The sequence below is a fragment of the Myotis nattereri genome, assembly GCF_964212035.1.
Source record: "Myotis nattereri genome assembly, chromosome: 1".
Taxonomy (NCBI): domain Eukaryota; kingdom Metazoa; phylum Chordata; class Mammalia; order Chiroptera; family Vespertilionidae; genus Myotis; species Myotis nattereri.
The window spans coordinates 187980117-187993737 of record NC_138075.1 but is presented as its reverse complement, the minus strand read 5'-3'; the positions used below and the strand labels follow the sequence as shown (position 1 = coordinate 187993737).

Here is a 13621-nt window from a genome sequence, read left to right as displayed (position 1 = left end):
GAAAGACAAGTATGTCCTAGAGCAGGGGTGGACAACCCCTGACACGTGTGCCAAACATGGCACACCAGTAACGTTTGCTGGCACGCGAAACTCTCTTTTATTATCTTCCATTTACAATTTTTTTCTTAATATCAACTTTTTTATTTTTCAGATAAATTCAGTGTAGGTGCATCTTAGATAAACAAATAATTTTACATAACAAGTTATCTTAAAGACCATAGACATGGATTGACAAGAGAGGGGAAGAGCAGTTTCTATGCCTCTGCCTTAACTTTCCCTGCCTTCCTAGATCCGACCAGCGTTTTGGTTTCAGCCTCAGACACAATGGGTTTTCCTTAACCGCCTCACCTACTTATTCAAAATTTCACTCTATAAAAATGAAACCTTTCCTCTCGCTTTGCCCACCAGTATTAACAAAAGGGGAATAAATTTCTATGTTTCTCTCAGCAGCAAAAGTCCCATTGATAATATCAAACGGAATCATAAAGTTTTCTGTTGATCTATCAGTGTACATGTATACATTCTGTCAAACTACAGAGGGAAGGCTGGGGAGGGTTGGAGGGCGGGAGAGGAGGGTAAGAGATCAACTGAAGGACTTGTATGCATGCATATAAGCAAACCAATGGACATAAGACACTGGGGGGTAGGGGAGGCTGGGGGAATGTCAAGGGTGGGGGGAAGGAGACATATGTAATACTCTTTGTATTACTTTAAGCAATAAGACAAAATGAAAAAATAAAAAAATAAAAAAAATAAATGTAGCCCTGACCGGTTTGGCTCAGTGGATAGAGCATTGGCCTGTGGACTCAAGGGTCCTGGGTTTGATTCTGGTCAAGGGCATGTACCTTGGTTGCAGGCACATCCCCAGTGGGGGGCATGCAGGAGGCAGCTGATTGATGTTTCTCTCTCATCGATGTTTCTAGCTCTCTGTCCCTCTCCCTTCCTCTCTGCAAAAAAATCAATATATATAAAAAAATAAAATAAATAAATGTATTTTTCATCATCATATACTGTGTTTTTGTCGCTTGAATGAATTTTATTATTTCTTCAAGGTTCTTCACATACGTACACCTTAATAGATATCAAGTAGGCGTAACATGTTCTCAAAAAATTAGGGTTGGCACGCAGAAGAATTTTGAGTCAGAGATTTTGCTGGTTTTGGCAAGCACTCAAAAAAAGTTTTTCCATCCCTATCCTAGAGCAAATTAATCCTGAAATATTGCAGGAGGTAAAAATTACAAAAGTGATAACTCTCTTTTTCAGGGATATCATGAGAAGGCAGGGTTCTTTGAAAAAGATAATGCTGGGAAAAATAGAAGGCAGCAGGAAGGAGGATGATCAAATATGAGATGAATTGACTCCATAACAGAAGCCATAGGCATGAGTCTAAAAGAGTTGAGAGGGCTGTTAAAACTAGGATTTTGTGGCCATCACTTATTCATAAGGTCCTCAGGAGTCAGAGCTGACTCACAGCACAACACATAATATACCATTGTGTGTATTGATTGTTTATTGATTTATCTATCAATGGCGCTTGGGTTGATTTTATCTTTTGGCTCTTGTGAATAGTGTTATGAATATGATTCTAATGTCACTATTTTGGAATATACCCAGAAGTTCTATTGCTGGATCAAATGATAATTGTTTTTATTTTTTTGAGGAGCCTCCATTCTCTTATAATCACTAGCTGTTTTGAAGAGACCTAATCCCTTAGTTTTTTTGGAGTATACAATTGATGAGCTTGAAATCCCTTATTACATACTATTGGCCCAGTGCACGGATTCATGCACATTGAAAGGAAATTCATTAGAAAGTGGCTGGTGGGGTGGGACTGGGCGAGACAGGCTGGGAATGCCGTGGAGCCAAGTTCCTGCGGTCCCCTCCCCAGCCGGCCACACCTAGGGTGGTGCTATGGCTCAGAGGGTATCTGTGGAGTGAGTGGGGATCCCTCCAGCTGTTGGGGTCCCTCAGCTGGCCTGTGGGGATCAAGCTGAAATTGGCTCTCTGACATCCCCTGAGGGGTTCCAGAGTGTGAGAGGACACTCTCCACTGTTGCTGTCATACAGGGTGTGGAATGCAAACACAAGTGTGCAGTAAATCAGATTCGGGGCTGACAGTGCCCCAGCAACAACATAACCCATGGCTGAAGGTGGAATCACGTTGCCCCGCAAAGAATCAGACTCCCTCCTCTCTGGTTCTGGAGTGTGTCACCCGAGAACCGAGAACTGCCACTGCCAAGTCACTGCAGCTTGGTGGCTCCTGCGTCTTTAATATATATTGGTCGGTAGGTATGATGTGTACTGACCACCAGGGGGAAGATGCTCAATGCAGGAGCTGGGCTCATGGCGCATGAGCACAAGTGGTGGCGGAAGCCCCATGGGGAGCAGACCTAAGCCTTCACTCAGACATCTCCTGAGGGCTCCCAGACTGGGAGAGGGCGCAGGCCAGGTTTAGGAACCGCCCCCCCACCCCCCTTGAGGGGACTCTAGTTAGTTTATAATTTGTATCCATAAGTCTGTTTTCTTTCTTTTGTTTTGTTTTAGATTATACATATAAGTAAAATCATATAGTATTTGTCTTTTTTTGTCTGATTTATTTAACTTAACATAATACCCTCTAGGCCAGTGATGGCGAACCTATGAAACACATGTCAGAAGTGACACGCAAACTCATTTTTTTGGTTGATTTTTCTTTGTTAAATGGCATTTAAATATATAAAATAAATATCAAAAATATAAGTCTTTGTTTTACTATGGTTGCAAATATCAAAAAATTTCTATATGTGACACGGCACCAGAGTTAAGTTAGGGTTTTTCAAAATGCTGACACGCCGAGCTCAAAAGGTTCGCCATCACTGCTCTAGGTCCTTCCATGTTGTTGCATTTAGCAATATGTGATCCTTTGATATTGGTGAGTAATATTTCATGGTGTGCATAGACCACATGTATTTTACCCATTTATCTATTGATGGACACCAAGGTTGCTTCCATATCTTGGCTGTTGTAGTTAATGCTTAATGAACATGGGGGTGTATATATCTTTTCAATTAGTCTTTTTGTTTAGCTCTAATAAATAATCAGAAGTGGAATTGCTGGATTGTATGCTATTTTATTTTTAATTTTTTGAGGAACCTCCATACTGTTTTCCATAATGGCTCCAGCAATTTACAAACTAGCTCCATGCACAGGAGTTCCCTTTTCTCTACCTTTTTGACAACACATTTTATTTGTTGACTGATTTCTGGATATTTATTTTGTATCCTGCTACTTTACTTAATTCATTTGTCAATTCTAGTAGTTTTTGTGTGGAATCTTTAGGGTTCTCTATATACTAGTACAGTATCATGTCATCTGCAAATGGTGACAATTTTACTTCTTCATTTCCAATATAAATGCCCTTTATTTCTATTTCTTCTGTGATTGCTGTAGCTAGGTCTTCCAATACTCTATTGAATAAAGGTGGCAATAGCGGGCCTCACTGTGTTGTTTTTGATCGTAGAAGAAAAGCTTTTAGCTTTTCACCATTAAATATGATATTAGCTGTGAGTTTTATTGGTCATATATGGTCTTTATCATGTTGATGTATGTTCTCTCTGTACCCACTTCATTGAGAGATTTTATCATGAATGGATGCTGGATTTGTCAAATGCTATTTTTCTGTATCTATTGAGATTATCATATGATTTTTACCCTTGGTTTGGTTGATGTTGTCTATCACATTGATTTTTTTTGTGTGTGGATATGGAACCATCCTTGAATTCCTAGAATACATCCCACTTGAGCATGATGTATAATCCTTTAACATATTGTTGAATTCAGTTTGCTAATATTTTGTCGAAAATATTCACATCTATTTTTATCAGAGATATTGGCATGTGATTTTTTTGTATTGTCTTTGTCTGGTTTTGCTATCAGGGTACTGCTGACTGCTTTCATAGAATGAGTTTGTGAGTGTTATTTTCTTTTCAATATCTCTGGAATATTTTGAGAAGGATAGGTATTAATTGGTAGAATTAAATGTTCAGTAGCATTTATTTGTGAAATCATCTGGTCTTAAACTTTTTTTTGTTGAGAGTTTTTAAGTACTATTTCAATTTTCTTGCTAGTAACTGATATGTTCAGTTTTTTTAAAAAAATATATTTTATTGATTTTTTACAGAGAGGAAGGGAGAGGGATAGAGAGCCAGAAACATCGATGAGAGAGAAACATCGATCAGCTGCCTCCTGCTTGCCCCCGACTGGGGATGTGCCCGCAACCAAGGTACATGCCCTTGACCGGAATCAAACCCGGGACCTTTGAGTCCACAGTCCAATGCTCTATCCACTGAGCCAAACCGGTTCTGGCAATATGTTCAGTTTTTATGCTTCTTCCTGTTTCATTCATTGAAGGTTGTATGTTTCTTGTATAGCTCTTTTTCTGGAGATTTTTCTATTCTTCCATTTGGGGCCTGCTCCTTTGTCTCCCTATACTTGCTGCCTCTTTGTGTTTGTTTCTATGTATTAGACCAACTTGCTTTGACTCCGAGTTTTGTGTATTCCCTCATTTGTTTTACTTTCTTTGTTTATTTCTAAGAATTTGATGAAACAGCCACCTCTCTTGAACTTGATGGAGTGGCTTTGTGTAGGAATGATCTTTGTGTGGTCTGTGTGTGCTGTGTGGCTTCAGCAGGCTGGCTGGAATTGAAGTGGTTGTTTGAGGTATCAGGGGGTCCCTGGCATGTAGGCTAGCCATAGTTGAGGCAAACATGACCAATTTTCTCAGAATGCCCAGCTCTGGGGGCACCCTGGCAGGCTGGATGGTTTGGTTTGGAGCAGCCAGTGGCATATGGCTGCAGCATTGCCATGGCAGTTTGTCTGTCTGAGCCTGAGGTGGGTGTGGAGTGAGTGGCCTTGGGCATGCTATGGTGGCCTTGCAGGTGAGCTATAGCACTTGAATTGAATTCTTGCCCATGCTATCAGTGGAAAGAGAATGTAAACATTGGCACTCACAGGTACCTCAAGTCCCAAAGAGTTTCCACAGAGTCTGGAGAATTCTCACAGTTTCTCAACATTCTCTACACAGTCTCTCTCTCATTAGTTGTGCAGAAGCTGTTCAGTCAACCCTCAGCTGTTTTTCAAGAGGAAATACTCTTCATGTAGGTGTACATTCTGAGTGTTCATGGGAAGGTGTCAGTTCAGAGTCTTCCTATGCTGAAATCTTGGACCTCTCTCCCTAAATCACTTGTTACAAGCTGGAGGATTACTATAATTCCTGAGTCTGGTATTATTGCTCAGAATATCCATGAAATAGCCTTAAGATTTCTATTTATAATTCAGAATTATCCTTATATACTTTTCTGAGTGTCCATGTTTCTGACATGTATGTGTATGACACCTTTTGCTCTGAAATCATATTGTACGTTCTAGTAGAATATGCTATGTGTAGCCGGCTGTGAAGGGCCCTCATCATCACCTCGCTGACTCTCACAGGGAGCACCTGCCCCACAGTGGGAGAAGTACAACTGGGCTTTCTGCAGCAAGGATCTGGTCACCCTCTTGAGTAGCTCACGTTGATGTATTTAAAGTTGCTGGTGAAGTCACGTTCACCTGGAATTGTTTCAGATTTATTCTGACTGTGGTCCCTGATTTTTTTTTTATTAGTTTTCAAATTTTATTACTTTCAGTGCTAGAAAAATTCCTGATTGCTCAATGTACTTTCTAGTTCCCCACCCCCAAATGTGCACCAAATGTGCAAGAAGCCAAAATTTCATATCTGTTCCAAACTTCATACTCTTCTATCTACCCCTACTGCCTCGGCTGATTTTTCTGTTTTAAATAGTTTACTTGTGTGTTTTTTTTCTCTGAAAAATAAAGACCTAACCCTTCTAACATAAAAAGTTAACTTTCTCATTCTAATCATTGCTTCAATTTTTTGTTTAAAGAATTTGAGATATAATCCTATATAATAAAAGCCTAATATGCTAAGTGTTTGAACGTTCATTTGACTGTTCAACCAGTTGCTATGACATGCACTGACCACCAGGGGGCAGACGCTCCAACCAGTAGGTTAGGAGTCTGCTGGGGTCTGGCTGATTGGGACTGGGCAAGATGGGCCGGAGATGCCCTGGAGCCCTCTTGCCATCCCTTCCCTGCCGCCCTACCTCTCGGGGTCCCTCCCCTTCTGGCTGCCCCTGATCAGCCCTGATCAGGACTGGGTGAGATGGCCCCAATTGGCTCTGATTGGTCCCAATTGGTACTGGGCAAGATGGGCCGGACATGCCCTGGAGCCCTCCCGTAGTCCCTCCCAGGCCCTGATCATAAACCGGTGGGGTCCCTTGGCATGGACACTGCCCTCTAGCAATCCGGGACCCTTGGGAGATGTTGGAGACCTAGTTTTGGCCCGATCCCTGCAGACCAGGCTGAGAGACCCTACTGGTGCACGAATCTGCACCAGGCCCCTATTTGATATATAGCATTCTGTAAGTTTAAGGTATACAGTGTATTGAGTTGATTTATTTATATATTTCTACAGACCCGGTGCACGGATTTGTGCACCAGTGGGGTCCCTCAGCCTGGCCTGTGCCCTTTAACAATCTGGGTCCCCTCGGGAGATGTTGGACTGCTGGTTTTGGCCTCATCCCCACAGGTTCTCATGGGTGTAGTAGTGTGCAAAGCAGCAGGCAGCCAGGGAGGAGCCTGAGCCAGGGCTGGGCACTGTGCCACTCCTGCTATATCTGACCCTGCTGCACCTGCTGTCTCCATGGCTCGGTAGTGCTGCCTTAGAGGTGGGAGATGCTCGTGCTGCTGCAGGTCTGCACACCAGCCATGAGCTCGGAGTCTGATGCCCACTGTGAGAGCACACTGGCCACTAGGGGGCAGCTCCTACATTGAGCGTCTGCCCTCTGGTGGTCAGTGTGCATCATAGCTACCGGTAGGCCAGTTGGGTGATTGCTTAGGCTTTTATATGTATACTAGAGGCATGTTGCATGAAAAGATTCATGCAATAGGCCTTCCCTTCCCCTGACTGCTAGCACTGGTTTCCCCCGGCACCCGGGACCCAGGCCTTTGCTCCAGCCGGAGCTGCCTTCAAGCCTTCGATGCCCCGCCAGGCTGCCACAGGTTGGGTCACACACGGAATGCCCACTGCCCTGGGTCGCAGATAGCAGGCCCGGATGGTGGCAGGGCAGACGGGATGGCGCTGTCCTGCCCTGCCTGCAGTATGAAAATTATCTGCCATCTTTGTTGGCCGTTAATTTGCATATCATGCTGATTAGCCAATGGGAAGCGTAGCGAAGGTACGGTCAATTACTGTTTGTCTATTATTAGATAGGATATATATATATATATATATATATATATATATATATATATATTACTATTACTACCTAATATTAGTGAACAATTTTATTAGGTCACATAATTATCTTTTTATGGGTGTTGAGAACATTTAAGATCTAGTATGTAGAAACTTTCAAGTATGTAAAGAATATATAATCACTATATCTCCCGAACTTAATCATCTTTGAGTTGCAAGTCTGTACCCTTGACTAACTTTTTCTTACCTACTAATCTCCCTTTCACCAGTCCATGGTAATCACCATTATACTTCTGTTTCTAATGGGTTTGCCATTTTTAGATTCTACATATAAGTGATATCCTATATTATTTATCTTTTTCAGTGTGCTTTATGTCACTTAGCATAATACCTTCATGATCCATCTATGTTGTCCCAAATGGTAGAATTTACCCCTTTATGATGACTGAATAATATTTGTGTGTGTGTATTTCACATCTCTTAAGTTGTTTCCATTTATTGGCTCTTGTGAATACTGGTGCAATAAACATGGGATTATGGATATATTTTTGATATCCTATTTTTCTTACTTTTAGAAGTATACCCAGAAGTAGATTTGTGGGGCATATGGGAGCTCTATTAAAATTCTTAAAAAACCTCCATACTGTTTTTCATAGTGGTTGCACCGGTTTTACATTCTCACCAACAGTGCACAAGATTCAATGTTATCTTTTAGATCACCAAGTTTCCTTAGCACAGCTATTTTGACTTTTTTATTGGGTGAATCATTTATCTCCATGTCTGTATTTGTTTGCTGGAGGATTGTTGTAGAATTTGGTGACCTAATGTTTCCCTGATTTTTCATGTTCTTTGGAATTTTGAATTGCTGTTTTTGCATTTGAATTAGCAGTCACCCACTGATGTTTACTACTTTCAGGGTAGAAATACCTTTCGTCAGTACTGCTATAGATAAGGCTTTTTCAGTTCTTGTATGAATATGCCTGCTCTGTGCTTCATGCTCCCTCTTGTGGGACAATTCTTGAGCCTGTTTGTGTTCCCTCTATTCTATAAAGCACCAGGCTAGATGCTGATCTTCTTAGTATTAAGCTTTTTCTTTCTTTTCTTTTCCTGAAGGTGGTGCTATAGCTCAAGTTTGTGATTCTCCCCTGTCTGCAAACTTTTGCCTGTATTCTGCTCTTGCTCCCTAGCCTTTTATCAAATCTTGCTCTTGCTGCTGCCCTTGGCAGCTTATACATGGAGCTGGCCACAGAGGGGAGGAAATATGGGTTGGAATGCAGGTCACTGTTGTTGCCCACATGCCAGCATGCGGAGATCTGTAAGAAATGTTTTCTTCGTGGTTTGTGGTCAGGCTTCCTGATAGAGTACAGAATGCAGTCAGGAGGAACCCTGTCTCTTTAACATGCCCTCTAGTAATTTTCTTTGCCAGATCTGCTCCCTCTCACCAGTCACTGAGCTCCTAATACAATACTCTGGATGCTGTGAGAGAGAAATGAGCTCTTTGGAAGCATCCTGCAAACCAGGAGAAGCTCGGCACCCACTCACGGGCTCTCTATCCCTGTGAGGGAAATCATGGGAATGGGCAGGCCTTCTTTGAACCTTACACTGAGCTCCATCAAAAGAGGAATGATGCTGGCAAAATCAAGCTTTCCTCTCGCTCACACCAATGCATTCAAACTCATCTATTTGGTGCTCCAACAGAGTGCTGGAACTTCTCTAGATATCTGGACTTCCACAAAAGTTCTCTACTCCATATGTCAATGGTCGGCAAACTCATTAGTTAACAGAGCCAAATATCAATAGTACAACGATTGAAATTACTTTTGAGAGCCAAATTTTTTAAACTTAAACTATATAGGTAGGTACATTGTTATTAACTTAACTAGAGGCCTGGTGTACAAAAATTTGTGCACTCGTGGGGGGGGGTGTCCCCTCAGCCAGGCCTGTGCCCTCTCGCAGTCTGGGACCCCTCGGGGGATGTCCACCTGCTGGCTTAGGCCTGCTCCCTGGGGGATATGGCCTAAGCTGGCAGTCAGACATCCCTCTGGCAGCCCGGGAGTCCTCAGGGGATATCCACTTGACAGTGGGGAGCAGGCCTAAGCTTCAGTCAGACATCCTTACCACTGATGAGGAGGAGGGAGAGGCTCCCACCATCACTGCTGTACTGGCAGCCGTCAGCCTGGCTTGTGGCTGAGCAGAACTCCCCCTGTGGTAATGCACTGACCACCAGGGGGCAGTTCCTGTATTGAGCGTCTGCCCTCTGGTGATCAGTGTGTGTCATAGTGACCGGTCATTCCCAGTCAATCTGCTATTAGGGTCAGTTTCCATATTACTCTTTTACTATATAGGATAGAGGCCTGGTGCCTGGGTCAGGGCCAGCTGGTTTGCCCTGAAGGGTGTCCCAGATCAGGGTTGGGATCCCGCTGGGGTGCCTGGCCAACCTGTGTGAGGGGCTGATGGCTGTTTGCAGGCTGGCCACGGCACCCAGCCACCAAGCTCCCAGTGGAGGCTAGCTGGAAGCAGGTATCTGGGATTTATTTATCTTCTATAATTGAAACTATGTTGTCTTTAGCTAGTCCTGTGGGAAGATTGGCTTTCTCCATTGCTGGGGCAACCAAGCCTCCTGGTTGCTCCAACTCCGTGGCTGCCAGCTGCCATCTTGTTTGGGTTATTGAAACTTAGTTGCCTTCAGCGGAGGCCCGAGCCGGCGGGAAGCTTGGCTTCCTCCATTGCTGGGGCAACCAAGCCTCCTGCTTGCTCCAGCTCCGAAGCTGCCTGCCGACATTTTGGTTGGGTTAATTTGCATATAGTCGCTCTGATTTGCTGGTGGGCATGGCTTTGGGCATGTCGAAGTTGTGGTCAATTTGAATGTTTCTCTTTTATTAGATTAGATTAGGTTACTCCTCAGCTGACCTTTGGTAAAATGTCCTCAATCTGATTGAGGTACGTTCGCTGAGGTCGACCCCTTCCAACTCTCCCATCCACACTCATCTAGTATACTTGTTTCGTCTATCTCCTTTCTGAAAACCGACCTGTGCGCATGGGCCACAAAGTTTCAATTGCATTGTACATGTGCGTCTGCACGTGGTATTTTGTGGAAGAGCCACACTCAAGGGGCCAAAGAGCCGCATGTGGCTCGCGAGCCGTGGTTTGCTGACCACTGGCCTAGGGGACTGCCCAAGTCAGGGTTGTAGGTACTCCTGGACTGCAGGTAAGAGGGGCTGGAATAATCCACAATGTCCTTTCAGTGTCACAGCCAGTACTGGAGTCTTTCTGCCTATTACCTGATGCATAGGTGGGCAAGATTCTTTCCAGGTCCTTTTGCATTGGCACTTTTGTTCATGGATAGATAACAAATTTTGTTGTTGAAGGTATAAAATAACAAGGGATGTCTCATGCTCACTTACACCAGATTGCTATTGTCACTCCTGAGGTATTATGATTCACTCCCATGGGATGCTCTTTAACATTATTGCAGTATTATGCTTTCTCTTTATTATAATACTTTCCACACTGTTTTTATTACTTATATTATACTCGAGGCCTGGTGCATGAAAATTCATGCACTGGAGGGGGGGTTCCTTCAGCCCGGCCTGACCCCTCTCACAGTCTGGGAGCACTCAGGGGTGGGAGGTGACCTGGCGATCAGGGGAAGGCAAGGCCCCATCACACCTCTGCTGCTGCCACTGCCAGCAGCGCAAGCCTTGGCCTGCCCTGGTTACCTGAGCCTCAGGCGGCCCTGGGTGGCTGGGGGACTGAGAGGACTGGGGGACTCTGGAGGGAGGTGCGTGAGGCAGGCTCGACCTTGCCGTGCACCTGCTGCCCTGGTGGGGCTAAGGAGACTGGGTGCAGCCATCTTGTGGCTGTGGGCACTGCCATCTTTGAGGGTGTGGCAGTCAATTAGCCTATTCCCTCCTTATTGGCTGTGGGCACCGCCAAGTTTGCCAAGGCATGAGGGTCAATTAGCCTATTACCTCCTTATTAGATAGGATCTTTCTAAGTGAAACATCTGGTGTGTGGGAGCAAAAATGGTATCTATACTGCTCCTCTGTATATCCACCCCTTATCCTTGCACTATGCCAGTCACTTTAAAAAATTACTTTTGAATTAATGGTTGATATTTTTTAAGTGTTGAATAATGAAGGCCTTAATTTAACAGGCCCTATTACCAAAGTCTCCCAAATATAATTCTTTATTTTGTAATGATAGTGACATTGAGATTCTTGAAATAGTATAAAATATGAGTTTGGCAAGTCACTTTACCCAGATTCCCATATCTCCCTCAGTGTGACCAGACCTTCTAAATGAAGAACACAGAATCATTCCTACTGAAAATGCAAAGTAGAGCAAACATGAATAGTTTTACCTTAGGCAGAGGCTTCGCAGGTTTGCAGTGGAGGCCTCCAACAAATTGAAAATGTGGCAAGAGTGGGCGAGGGAATTCAAAATCCCAATAGGTTCGAATAAACCATATTTCTGCTTTTCTCATTAACTCGAATAATGTAGTGGGTCTTCCTGAAGGGGGAAAAAGAACAAAAAGTAGAAAAAATAAGAATATTGTAATATGAATATACCATTTTTTAAAGTTTGTAATAATGTAGCCAATGATGTTTAAAGTGTTTGTGGCTTGATAGTGCAAACATATTTATATACATGTTTTGTATTATGTTGTTCACATATATTAACTATATATATAAAATTTAACAGTTTTTCTTCTCTAACATCACATCAGGACATTCACAATCATAGAAAATGATTAAACCTAAGCCACTATAGAATTAAACATGCATTTGCTTACTCTGTAAAGCTGCAGAAGTAATAGATGCAAATGTAAATAATGATGTCAATTCCTCAATCAATTAACTCTACCATATCCATGGAAACACTTTCCCCTAGATTATTTAGTCTAGTTTCTGCATTTTAGCAAGCTATTCCCTTTATTCTAGATTTCACAAAAACTGAGGTTTTTGAGAGTATGGTGCAATTCCTGGTAGTATAATTACATTTGGTTCATTTTAGGAGCCTAATAATACTTGTGCATTAATAAAAACATTTACAAATAACAGCTGGAATATTTCATAATGTATGGTAATAGATGTGCTCACTCTTAATTTTGACTCATTTTGTTTTTAATGAAGGGAGAGTTTTCACAAAATGTAGTTTATTGACTTACATGTCTGCCTGTCAACAAAAGTTTAGTGTTTAAGCAGATGAGTTGTAAGTGCTTAATGAAGGAATGTGTAGTCATTAGAAACCTGAAATTATAGGTTCCTGAGTCTTGAACAGAGCACTCCAGTGTGAAAGAACCCTTCAGGTAATATGGCAAAATAGTTCAGTTTTTAAATCAAACTAAACTACATGAGAGGAAGCAATTCCTCAATGACCTTATAATTTAAGCATTTTCATAATATTTGTGAGAATGAAAGGCTATTTTATAATGTTATTTTATCATTTTACTTATAAAAAACAAATTTCTCTGACTTAATATTTATACAAACCCACCTTTTAGAGCACTAGGAAAGTTAGGATTTCATGCTACCAAGTAAGGACATGACTTACCTAGTGCTTTGCTGCAAAGCTGATCCCACTTCTCACTAAATGTTTGGAACCAGAAATCAAAATAAAGCACGTACATCATATTTTTCACTCGCTCCATGAATGTCATTTGATCACGGAATTCTGACAAGACAACAGGTACGTAGGATGGAGGGAATGGCAGTCCTCCACTGTACTTTTCAACTGTGTAGCCAGCAGAGGCACGGAGACTGTACACAAAAGGTATGTTAAGTAGCTCAGCCAGCAGCTCACCACAGGGTCCAACGGCATCTGCAAGAACGACATCAAACCTTGACTCCTGTAGCTTTGTCATAAGTTTCTTGTTCAAAACTACATCTTTACATAGTGTTTGAATACAATCAGTAAATTTATGAGTGAGATCTTGAATTAATGAAAAATAAGTCCAAAATGTATCTTTCGGCATATATGTCCATTTAGAAACCAGCTGCATGAAAACATCCTCAAAATCATCTTTTGTCAAAGATGTAGGAAAAATCTCAAATTGAATAGCAGATGGTTTATTGGGATCAACAAGAATTGAAGCTGAAGATGTCAGAACAGTCACTTCATGACCTCTCTGGACAAGTGCATCCAGGATGGTCTTCATGTTGATCCAGTGGCTGTATTCTGTGGGCCACACCAGCACCTTTCCACAACTCCCAGGGCTGAAGTGACCACTCAGCTGTAGCAGCAGCAGAACTGAAATCCACTTCATAGGCATCCTGGTGGCACACAGGCTTCTTTTCAAATGGCTGATCCCTTTACCCTGGCTCAT

General features: G+C 42.6%; 1 protein-coding gene across 4 annotated transcripts in view; it reads right to left on the bottom strand.

Moving 5' to 3' along the window:
• Positions 1-13621, bottom strand: part of LOC308513480 (UDP-glucuronosyltransferase 2B31-like) — a gene marked incomplete at both ends in the record, with an annotated part of 65035 nt that extends 51414 nt beyond the window's left edge. Inside the window, 2 exons of one of the 4 annotated variants that reach the window (XM_081083564.1) lie at positions 11657-11805; positions 12850-13621. In XM_081083564.1, coding sequence (XP_080939690.1) covers positions 11657-11805; positions 12850-13621 — 921 coding nt within the window. The remainder of the gene's footprint in view (positions 1-11656; positions 11806-12849) is intronic. The other 3 variants (XM_081083566.1, XM_081083567.1, XM_081083565.1) reach the window with 3 other exon arrangements.